This window comes from Triturus cristatus, chromosome 10 (assembly GCF_964204655.1).
Source record: "Triturus cristatus chromosome 10, aTriCri1.1, whole genome shotgun sequence".
NCBI classification, from domain to species: domain Eukaryota; kingdom Metazoa; phylum Chordata; class Amphibia; order Caudata; family Salamandridae; genus Triturus; species Triturus cristatus.
This window is the reverse complement of record NC_140593.1, coordinates 837514102-837526416: the sequence shown is the minus strand read 5'-3', so window position 1 is coordinate 837526416 and position 12315 is coordinate 837514102. Positions and strand designations below refer to the sequence as shown.

Here is a 12315-nt window from a genome sequence, read left to right as displayed (position 1 = left end):
ATAGTGTATATGTTTATGTTGGAGACTAATATAGCACAATCTTAGCTAAAAGCTACAGAGCACTGTACAAGAAAAGGTTTGCTATAATGGGATGCACAATATAGGGGAAGAGTGGTAAAGAGTAGAGAAACAGAGGATTACAAAAGGAAGAAAGGATTGCGAGGGAGGAGTATAAATGCATAAAAGAGAATGGAATAAAGGGGTTACAGAAAGAATCAAGGGGTTCCTGCTGCTTTGGCCGCTTGAAGTCTGAGATGAAGTGGTACTGGAGATGTAAAGCGTGTGAAATTCAAGGGTCAAGGGAAAACGTTGACAGGCATGTAAAGGGGTTAGTAGATGTCTGTTTTCAGATGGATCAGATAACTAGGTGTTTTCATGTGACAAATTTATACTAGAAGGCATGATAAGGGAGGGTGATTACTGGCTAAGGGAGAAGGTGTGGAGCTCCTTACAGGTGGGTCTAGTAATGGCCTCTGACATGCCAAGGTGCTCCCTGAGGAATAGGAACTGGTCTGGGCTGGGGGAAGGGCTATTGTCAGGGCAGGGGACGGAGTCCCATCACCCACCGAAGTGGCATGCTTCATCATCTGGGGCCTCCTCTTAACAGACATTAACAGTGCATTACGTGGTGTGTTGCGGTCGAGTCATGAACTCTTGCTCTATGATCCAACGTATCCTGATCACTTAGTACTGCACTGACTAAACGAGATTGTCAGTCTTGGTTTGTCTTGTGATGTAAATTGAATGAGCCCTATGCCAGGTGCTGATAATTGCATTTAAATTTGGCATTATCCACTACTCTTGTCACTTTACCTATGTACTTAGGCAAGAGAGTTCAACACCTTTGATGCATTTGGGTTTTGACTATACCTAGTTGTCATACGCTGTAATGTACAGTTCAGCAATTCTGCTTGTTTCTGTTTTTATTTCTATATATGGTGCTACGATTGAGAACTCAGTCTGCGGTTCTTCAGAGTCTTAGATCTGTTCGTTTTTAGCATTAGTTATTTTTTCTTTTTCTTTAGAGCGTTGCCTCACGCCCTGAGTGGTTACCAGGAGCGGTGGGCGTTTTCCCCGATTTGGTGCGGTAAGAAGGTCCACTTTGGATCTGATACATGACAATATGATTTATATAGTGTTTTGTCAGCTTCTGACTGTCGTCAACCCAACATGTTATGTGAAATGGTTTTTGTTTGTTTTTTCTGACAGGTGCTGATGGATTCTTCCTGCAGTATCGTTCATACATGAACACACAGGTACACCGGTTGGTTGTATCATTCCTGGTCTTGTGATTAATTCATATTTGACTGACTTTAGCTGCAGTAGTATTGTTATATGGTCCTGAAGAAAGCCACGATTACACTTTTTTAATCACAGATGGCTGAAACATGTAGACCGCTTCATGATATTGATGCACTCGGAGACTCACCGAGTACATGCTTTCATGTCTTTTATATTAACACCCAGGGATACTGAATAATCTTATTTTTCTTTGGGTAGTTAATTTTAAATCACTAGGTTATTTACACTGCACATTTTTCACATTGTACTTCACCACACGTCAGGCAGTTTCCTTGTCCATTTGGAGATTTAGTCCTCCTGTTATATATTAAAACATCCGCGAGCTCCTCCTACTGACATTCGCAAGGAGTCGTAGCTCCTTAACGGCACTAGGTGCGGTTAAGAGGAGGCCCCAGATGATGAAGCATGCCACTTCGGTGGGTGATGGGACTCCGTCCTCCTTATGAGGACTTCTTTTTGCATATTTTGTTGGGTAGTGTCAGTTTCGTTTATGCCAAGACCCACGGACTCTGTGTTGATATACATTATGGAATTAGGGGATGTGTCCGTGTTGATCTCTAAAATTTCCCTGTGACCCTCTAACCAAACTGTGTTTTTTGATATTGTCAGGGCAGTCCAAGCAATTAAGTAATGACATATCAAGAGATGTCGCTAGAAGACCATGATAAGGTAGTAGGATTGTTGGCAGGATCACAAGGAATTCTCTGTTAATGGGTTCAGAAAGTGGGCTTTTCCTTCCAAAAAGAGGTTACTTGAATCAGGGTTTGCCGGTGAGCTGAAGTGAACTATCTTCCTTGTGGTCTGGTAACAAAGTGGTCAAAGTGTAGCGCGATGGATGCTGATTCAAGAGGAGATCTTTAGCTCTTTTGTGAAGTGGGGGAGACACAGAACTAGGCAGGTCTGGATGGGAAAAGTCACAGATCCTTGGGGCACATAGATATAGGCTAGTGTTGCATCTCCTTGTTAGTGCTGCAGCTCAGTGCATCTCCCCATCAAGATCTTGATATTTAGATGCAAGGTATAATGTGCATGGAGTGGATTGCCTTTCTTATTATGTCTTCAAGTCTTGAAATCATTGGTAAAATATAGACAGTGGCACGGCTTTGACTTAGGAATCCTTAAATATGTGACAGAGAAACCCAGGAAGGTAATGTTCAGCAAATTCCAGAAATGACAACATTGCAGGATACATCTGGCACCAGCATCATCAGTTATTTCCCATTTACAGAGATGTAGGAAGCATTCTGATTTAATAAGAGGAAGGCAAGGCTGTTATGGATAAGGTCAGAAGGAACTAAAGTATCAATTAAAACTGTTAATTCTAAAGAGCCTTAACCTATACTTCTAATTTACACTTTTGCTCTGCTGAGCATTTATCTGTGAAATAATCTCCAAAGAATATAATTGGTAGGTTATGGAGAGGGTCATTGTGATAACACAGAAAAAGAATATGATACTAATCAATGTGGCCTCTACCTCTGAATGTACAAAATATGTTTGTGACCAAACTTTTTTTTTTATTAAGGCAGTAAAGTACACAAAATATATGCATTGATGACTAAGTGGCTGCCTTACAGATCTTCTTTGTGGAGTAAATTCTCACAAAATTACTGTACTTTCTCTGCCTCTAAAGGAATAAGCACGTTTTCATCAATTGCCAATTTATTACACTGAGTAACAAAGAAACACAACCCAGATAGTGAAAGGTCCCCCATAAATCACAGAGTATAATTTTCATCCAGAATTCTTGTAGAACACATGAATCAATACTGTCCTACATACTAGACTGAGGACTTCCTTCTCCACTGTCCAATCGTAAGAGAGCACATTACTAAATTGGTATGGAAAGGTTCGAGAAAACAGACTTTGGCAAACGCAAACAGGCCCAGTTCCGGAACTCCCACATTCATCTTTAAACATTTATTCAGTGCCAATATTGGATATCTTGAATAAATCACCACAAAAGCCATAACCACACATTTTTAGGGGGAAGAGCATGGGAAGGTGTGATCTGCAGATTAATAGTCATGTGAACAAAAGATAAAAGTCACATATCGGGTGAAGTACATTTTGATCTAATTTTTGATTCGCAGCTACTATATGCATTAATGATGGGTGTTCCTCGCTGACAATCAGTTTGATCCAAAATCATTGCATTCTTAATTCTTTAAAATATTGTATGCAATTTTTTTAGGATCCCCTCTGATCTCCTTGGACCAGTAAGTTACTATATAAACTAACAATTGTTCCACAGAAAAACAAATTTACTCAGTAAGGATAGATCTTGCAATACTTTTAGTCAACATCATTTTTGTTTCATTTTCAAACCACATTTAATTTTTACTCCATCTAATGTTATTCAACAGTCGGATGTTTTCTCTGGGAATTTTGGGGTTCACATCTCCTCTTTAACAGTAGTACATCCGCTGTCTGAACCGGAGCACTTCATGTATCAATTACCGATATGTGGAGGCAGAAAACCAGGCCAGACCTTGACAAAGAGATGGGGATTCTATACGAATATTACTCTTGATTGGTGGATGTAATGGCCAAAATGTGCATAGAAAATAATTGAAAACATGGACTGAAACTGGATGCAGTAAAATGTAAATTTTACCTGAAACGGCACTGGAATTCTGGGGATAGATTATATATATATATATATATATATATTCTTTCTAGAAAAAGATTTGTCAATCACTGACATCTCATGATGGACATGACTGCACCCATGATTACAAAAAATTGATGCAATGCTTAAATTCATCTCAAACACTTGAAATTACTCAGTCCATTGATATTTTGTCTACCATTTCACAACAGATTAGAACCAGCCATTTGCAAATCAAATCTAGTCCTGCTCCAATAGGAACAGTACAGCCAGAACTGTGCCACTGGAATCAAGCTGGCCCCTACAGAAAAGCTCCAAATAGGGCAAAACCGTTCTTTGGTTGCCTTTGTTCCTATTCAGAGGGGGCCTAGCCTTGCAGTTTGGACTGGACTGTTCATAATGAGGTAGGGTCAAGACAGATTCACATATGGCTGGTTCCTGTCTGACATGGCATGGTGGGCAAAAGAGCAATGAACTGGAATCCAGCTAAGAGTAATTACATGCTACTGTGATTAATTTAAGCATTCCACCCATCACTATTTTGAGCACCTCAGTGTTATGCCGTTAGTTTGACGGGTATGTCGAGACATGGGTCTCTTGCTTACTTTGCCAGTGGAACAAAGATGCACCCTTCTGAAGAGCCCAAATAGGATGCTTCTGGTCTGGCGTTGCTTTTGTTCCTATTTAGAAGGAACCTGGCCTGGCAGTTCAGGCTGGACTGTTCCAAATGGATCAGGGCCAAGACTGATTTCCATGTGACTGGTTTCTGTCTGCAGTGGAATGGTGGGCAAACAAACAATCAATTGGAATGTAGCACGGGGCAATCACCAGGGCTGATAGTAATTGATGCACTATACCCATCCTTATTATCTGTTTATCTGTACTCATAAATGGCACAGCATTTCAAGACAGAAATCAGATTACTTGTGGTCAGGAAAAAACCCTGATGATAAATCTGTTCTTAAATATTTTCGAAACCAAATTGCTTTATGGGTTTAAAGTCTGCATGGCAATGGGAAAAGGATATAACAGAGCAGCTTCACCAAATAAGTCCTGCAGTGCCATCCAACAATGGCTGTGTGGTGTTGGATTGGTTATCTTTAGCCATCTGCAGCAATTGAAGGCTCTCAGAAGAGTAAATCAGGTGGGGATATTACACAAATTTAACATCTGGTAATTAAATACTTGAAAATAACTATAAAAATACGCCAGCTAGCAGGAATTGCTTTTTGGGAAAAAACAGTGATGGCAAGTCGGTCAGTCACAACATGCTGACATTTTTTATTTTTTCCCCAAAGGCAGATCCCAAGAGCAGTCATCTACGGCCAGAAAAAACCCCACAAATCATAAGCTGCCCCCATTCACCAGGAGTTTTCTTCCACTGCGAGGGAACACTAAGGGACTCGTTGTTTTGTTTTTACCCCTCTTGCAGACCCTAGGCTCTCCTTTTGATGTTGGGAGTTTTGACAATATAAAGATAGGCAAAGAACACAAAAGTCCAAATTCAACAAACTTTTTGTGATTTGACATAACTGCCTTATGAGTTGTGTGTTTCTCTGAAGCATCAAATTGTTTGCTTTAGTGCATTCAACAATCAACATGCATCTTACACACAAGATTCTTCTTTCATCAACTCAAACCGCAAAGTTCTTGAACGAACCATCTCTGTCTTACTAAAGCATAACCATAGTGGGAGGAGCCGGCACTCAAAGTCATTGATTTGTCTGTCATATGCTTGTAGCTGAAGAATCCACTTTGCTCACTTGGTCACCTGCTCAATGTTTGAGAAATATGCAGTCAATATTACAAAGGAAAAATGTTAACAGTGTCTCACAGCAAAGCAATTTGAAGAAATTAGGTAGGGTGATTACAGCAGTTTCAAACTAAGAGCATCAAATGTGGCGTCATTACAACGGTAGATGGGAACATAAAAATGTGACTGATCGTACAGTGGCAAAAATTGTTGCATGCACCCTGAAATGTCTGCTATGTACAATTGACATTGTTCAAAAAGAAGGCTGGAACCTTTTTTCTTTACGTTTCTGTTTGCTTCACATGCCATTAACCTTCATTGACAGAAGAAGTGGATAACCGAAGTACAATAGACTCCATTCAATTATCATTCTTCACATATTGAAGTACAAGGGGAGCTGGAAACGTGATACAGGTGTAGCCATTGATACAAATATGGATGCTACTCACATTAATGTTAGTTTCAAACTCGTATGTGAAGTGCGAGAAGACGGCCAAAGCTGGGAGGGATACAAGTAATGTCCCGATGAAATGTCGAGGTAACCAGCCAGAGATCACCTCAAGAAGGCGCTTTGTACAAACCATTACGTCTTCTAAGTAAAATGCCATCCTGCAATGATCACAAAAAGAACAAGATTTGTCAAACACAAATGTGGAAATTCTCACCACGATTTCAACATAAGAGATTTAAAAATTAGTCGTTCACTACTCATTAATGCCAACAACATGAACACGTATGAGTTTAGTAACCTGTAAAAGTTTCAGGCAGCACTATCCACCACAGTGAATGCTGCATATAACTGCCACTATCTCTGTACAGTCGATAAACACTTCTCTGTGTTTAATGCTTTGGTGTTAAAATTAAGGAAGGCAGGTGTCAAGATGGAGAAGATAGTTACCATGGCACTCGTTTTTTTTAAAACAAATGATCATCAAACAGATTCACAATGAAATAATATCAGAGAAAATTAAAGCAATAATTAAAGCAATAAACCACCCTTATCTAATATTTATCAAACAAACAGTAACATTTTGAGACAAAGCAAATACAAAAAAGTCACTCATGCTCTCACAGGGCATGGGGAATTTCTACAAGATGTGTCAGACGAATCACCACTGACGTTTCCATTATTGGTGGCTCCACTACATAAGCATGCCATGTCACAAATCTATAGAGCACTCTTAAACAACAACCTTCCATCTTGATATATTAAGGGGCAAATGGGAATGCACTTTGGGGTTCTGCCAGATGAAGACCGGGGGAGGCGTGCAGTCATCCAAGAGAGATTGCCATTGAGGCAGAGTTTAGGGTGGTGCAGCTTAAAATACTACACTGAGCACACTAAACTAGAACCAAGATATTCTGCATGGGGAAGGCAGATAATGGTAGGTGTCGGTGAGGATGTCGATGCCAGGGGATATTGTTACCAAACCCTTTGGGACTGCCCCTTGCTACAGACATTTTGGGCACAATTGAGCCGATGCCCATCAGAGATCATGAAGAACAATTTGTGATAGATCAGATATTGACCATGATGGATTTACTGGGAATGGGGTGGTAGGGGCATGGGGGTGGAGGCTGATTAAATACACATCCTTGTTCTTTAATGTGCTAGGAAAAATATTGCCCGGATCTGGGGGGACTGGGTATCCTCCTACCGTATCACTTTGGAAGGCGTGTGTGAACTGGTGTATGCAGGCTGAACAAACAGTGTACGCGGCCGCGGGTTGTCCATGAAAATTTGATAAAATATGGGGTCAACGGAGAAACTTCAAAACCCTGGACTAATGTCGGCAGGGGGGTCATGATGTCTGCCATGCTGCAATATTATGATTACACCAAACATCAATGTATGCCACTAAATTGTCAAATTGTTTTGCTCTTCTAATGGTATTTGCATAAAATACAAAACAAACTACAATAAAAAAAATTAAAATAAGTATGAAAAGCCCATCAGGGACGGGGCACATGACGGCTGACATGAGAGAATTGGTCCACATACATAATATTAATAAAATAACAGTGCCGTTATCATCAACCTCACTGAAGTTGAGAGATGTGTTTCATGAAATGCTAAAACCTATGATCACCATGCAAAAATTGATATGAGAGAGAACTGATGTGAATATGTTGGATGTAACTTTGCTAGCACAGAAAAAAGCAAAAATGACGAGATGCCACAGTAGTGGAGAATAGCATGAATTGTACAAATATGTTTGTACTTTGAAGTGTTTGTAAGCTGTGGTTAATACCTTAAATGTGTGGAAATGACAAATCTTTCAACAGAACGATTGAAACTATTTGTAAGTTTTAGGCAGTCTTTTGACATACCGCAGTTGAACAGTGTTGGATTGTCTGAAGTGGCTTCTCTGTAAGATATAATAATGTGGTAGCAAAATGGGGTATCACGTGGTCTTACTACTGCTGAAATTGTTTGTTTTGTGTACTGCTTCACATAATTTGTGATTACAGCACGGCTGCACTAAGATTATTGAATTTAACAATGCAACTGTTAATTGTAAAACTAATTAAATTATGTTTTCAAAGTTAGCCTTGCCTTATCTGGGCTATGCCGAGCCCAACTTCAGCTATCTTACTCTCCAAGGTGGCTGGGGTATCTCTTATCACCTTTCTGAATGTGCACATTTATACCCAAAATGGCATTGAGGAGGATGTGCCCCTGTAGATACAGAGGATGCTGGTGACATTTGTCTATCCGTGACCCTATTAACTATAGGGCGCACTTTAACTGTTTGCGCCCGGAACACCTTAAAACAGGTGTGGCGGGCGTAAACAGGGAAGGTATGCCCTATTACAAAGAATGAGCTGCCCCTGGGCAGCTTGTGAACTTGTGCTAAAAACGGAGTGGCTTTGAAGCAGCTGCTCTCTGTTTCACTGTGCAGGCGGCACCCATCTGGACCTTTAAAGGGGATTAGAGATCTCCTTGCAGGCGGGTGCAGTGAGTGACAACACCCACCTGCATGGGTATGTCTTGGGGGTCCTTAGGACCCCCTCCAGAGGGCTGCCATTAGAGGGTGTATTGTCAGTGCACCCCCCTGACAGCTTCTTTGCCTTTGTGTAAAACGGCCCCTGGAGAACTATTTATTTTTAAAACGCTCATGCATTTCTCGCTCCATATACTTTTGTGTATGGCTCTTTTCACATAGGTTTTGTGACAGATAAGCGTTATCTAATTACTATTGCTTTGCCGTTTCATTAGTGATCAACACGAATGCCTTAGATCCACCACATTTTAATAAAGGGCAGGTGAACCACTAATACTCTGCAAAAAATGGAAAAGGGAGTTTAACATGTATTGGGAAGTCATTTGTGAGAATAGTCTGAAAGAGTCTGGCAATGATTAGGAGAAACCCTAGACTTCATGGCGGCAAAATATTTTCAGGTACCCCTATCCACTGCTGGAAGAAACAAATGGCCATATTTCTGAATGGAGTTGATGAAGTAAAGTATTGGTTAAAACCATTCTTAAAGATAAGGGTGCATGTGGATGCTACCAACGCCCAAGGTAAACCACTTACAATTATATTATAGCAATGACTACAAGGCTGATACATTTGATGTGATCACTTACTGAGACACTTTCTTTGGGCTCAGTTTATGCTAAACACAAACATTAGGAAGAAGACTTGCAGCTCTATCCTTCAAGCAACCCATCGAAACCAACTGTAAAACAAGCAAGCAAGAGCTTCAAAATTTGCCTTTTGGGCAGTCAAGGGCAGCAGTTCTTAACCTTTTTACTTTTGAGGGGCCCCTACTTAATCATTACTGGAAACCAGGGATCCCCACTGAATCATTACTGGAATCCGGCTACCCCCCACTGAATCATTACTGGAATCAGGAGACCACCACTGACTTAATAGTGGAAGCCTGGGACCTCAGCTTGAGCAATTTTTAGGATTTAAACCTCAAAACAACACATACAAATGTTATGTTATGTTATATTAATTTATTATGCGCACAGCTACTCCAGCCAAGGAGCGTCCCGGCGCAGAGACAAGGAGAAACATAACACAACAGGAAAAAAGACCTAAAATGGACAACTAAAACAAGAATGTTTTAATAGCTCTCCGGAAAGACAGCAGATCATCTAACTGACGGACTTCAACTGGAAGGGTGTTCCAAATAAGTGCAGCTTTCACGCTGAAGGAACGACCCCCCATCCGGCTGAGTCTAAATCTGGGGACCACAGCAAGGGCCTGGCCCTGAGATCGGAGACTGCGGGTGGGGACATAGAAAGAGATACAGTTGGACAAGATTTCAGGGCCTATACCTCTTAAGATTTTAAAGGCCAAACAAAGGACCTTAAAAAGAATACGCTTCCTTACAGGGAGCCAATGCAGGGAGCGGAGGACATTCGCCACCGGGCAAAATCTGGGTAGGCCAACAATGGCTCTAGCCGCAGCGTTTTGAACCCGCTGTAGGCGAGTTAACTCAGCCTGGTTGGCCCCAGCCAGGAGAGAGCTAGCGTAGTCCAGACGAGAGATGATAGTTGCCTGGACTACAAGCTGTCTGGTTGGGGCATCGAAACATTTAAGAACTGGTCTAAGTCCTCTTAACAGACCAAAACAACCGGCTGCAGTTTTTTTGGTATGCCCTACAAAAGGTAAGGCCAGCGTCCAACCAAACCCCCAGATTTTTCACCTCTGACACCGAGGTCGGAGTGGGGCCCAGCTCAGAAGGCCACCACTGATCGCCCCATAGCTCTACTCCCTTCCCGACAACCATTACCTCCGTTTTTGTGGCATTAAGCTGGAGACAGTTTCCTGTCAACCAGCTAGCCACCGCCTTCAGTCCAGACTGAAACCTGGGGGCATCTTGTTGTACATCCCCGCTGAGAGTAACCGCCAGCTGAGTGTCATCGGCATATGAGACCAAAGTTAGGCCCCACTGCCTCGCGACATCAGCCAGCGGTCTCACGTAAAGGTTGAACAACGTGGGACTCAGCGAGGACCCTTGCGGAACCCCCATGGCCAGAGGCTGGAAACTGGACGTGAAGGGAGGGATGGCCACACAGAAGGAGCGGTTGTCCAGGAAGGAGCGGAGCCATTGCAGCGCCAAACCACTGATACCAATCTCCTCGAGCCGAAGCAGGAGGATGCTGTGAGATACCGTGTCGAAGGCGGCACTGAGATCTAACAATATCAGCGCCGCCGTCTGACCAGCATCCAACCTTGCACGCAGATGTTCCACCATCACAAGAAGAGCGGTCTCCGTGCTGTGACCAGCACGGAAGCCATTCTGTGTGGGGTCGAGGGCGTTGGTCCGGGCTAGATGTTCTGACAGGGCCAGATTAACATGGGCCTCTGTCAACTTTGCCAGCCAGGGTAGCAGCGAGATGGGACGAAAACTTTCAGGCTTAGACGGGTCCAAGGAGGGTTTTTTGATAATCGGGGACACCACCGCCTGCTTCCATTTAGTTGGAACTACCCCAGACTCCAAGGAGAGGTTGACAAGGGAACGCACAACAGGGCGTCCCATAAAGGTCTGGTCTCGAAAGAGAGCAGGCCTCACTGGATCGGATGGAGATCCAGATTGCAAAGCAAGTTTATCAAACCCATCCGAGGTGAGAGGGGAAAATGAGAGCAGGGTGATCTGACGAGGTGTCTCATTGGAACTTCCCGACGAGACCCCAATGCTAGGTAATGTCCGATAAATAGCTTGGACTTTTCCCAAGAAATAGGAAGCAAGGGATTCGCAGTGGGAAACAGAACTCTCGGCTGTAGAGGTAGTCCGCTTAGCCATAAGATCTTTAACCGCCTTGAAGATGGCCTTTGACGGGTTGGTGCTGTTCCGGAATTCTTCGGCATAGAAGGCCGCTCGAGCACGACATATGGCCCGATGATAGAGCTTGACGGACGCGGCATATGCAGCTTTTAAATCGGCCCCATATGTCTTCCGCCAAGCCCTCTCCGCCCGTCTATTGGATCCCTTCAAGGCGCGTAAGGCCCCATCATACCAGGGACTCGACTCACGAGGATTGATCTTAGTCGATACAATAGGTATCAGAGCGTCCAGAGCCCTAGTAAGCCAGGAGCAGAAGAGGTCATACCCCTCGTCTACATTGTTAGATGGGCCCAGGGGCTCCACCAACAGAAGACGATGAAAATCTTCCAGCCTGAGTTTATTCCAAGGTCTCCTAGGTACCCGTCTAGCTGAAAAAGTGGGAGTGGTCGCTGACACGGGACACTGGATAGACACCAGGAAATGGTCAGACCATTCTACTGGAGTAATCGCAGTGATTTTAGCCTCAGTCAGATTGGTGAAAAAAGGGTCAAGAATATGTCCCCCGATGTGAGTAGGCTGGAGAACCAGCTGGGAAAGTTGAAGAGCCTCTAAGTCCAAAGAGATGGTACGAGCTGTCAGACTGGACAGTGAATCGAAATGCAGATTTAAATCACCCAGTATGGAAAAATTGGCGCAGTCGGTGATCAAGGTGCCGACAATATCCGAAAAAGTATTTCTGAACAGCACGTCACTGCCCGGCGGACGATATACCACCATCCCAGAGAGTGTAAACTCTGGGCTGACAGAGACTTTAAAAGAGGCACTTTCACAGCCAGCGATCTTAAGGCTGTTCCACACACAGGGAAAACGAGACCTAACTATCAGCGCTATTCCACCCCCTCTA

The 12315-nt window shown here is 43.0% G+C and overlaps 1 protein-coding gene across 2 annotated transcripts in view; it reads right to left on the bottom strand.

Moving 5' to 3' along the window:
• Positions 1-12315, bottom strand: part of ADCY9 (adenylate cyclase 9) — a 482409-nt gene that overhangs the window by 84720 nt on the left and 385374 nt on the right. For both annotated transcript variants that reach the window (XM_085628464.1, XM_085628463.1), the window contains exon 8: positions 6116-6275. In XM_085628464.1, the coding sequence (XP_085484590.1) occupies positions 6116-6275 (160 nt within the window). The remainder of the gene's footprint in view (positions 1-6115; positions 6276-12315) is intronic.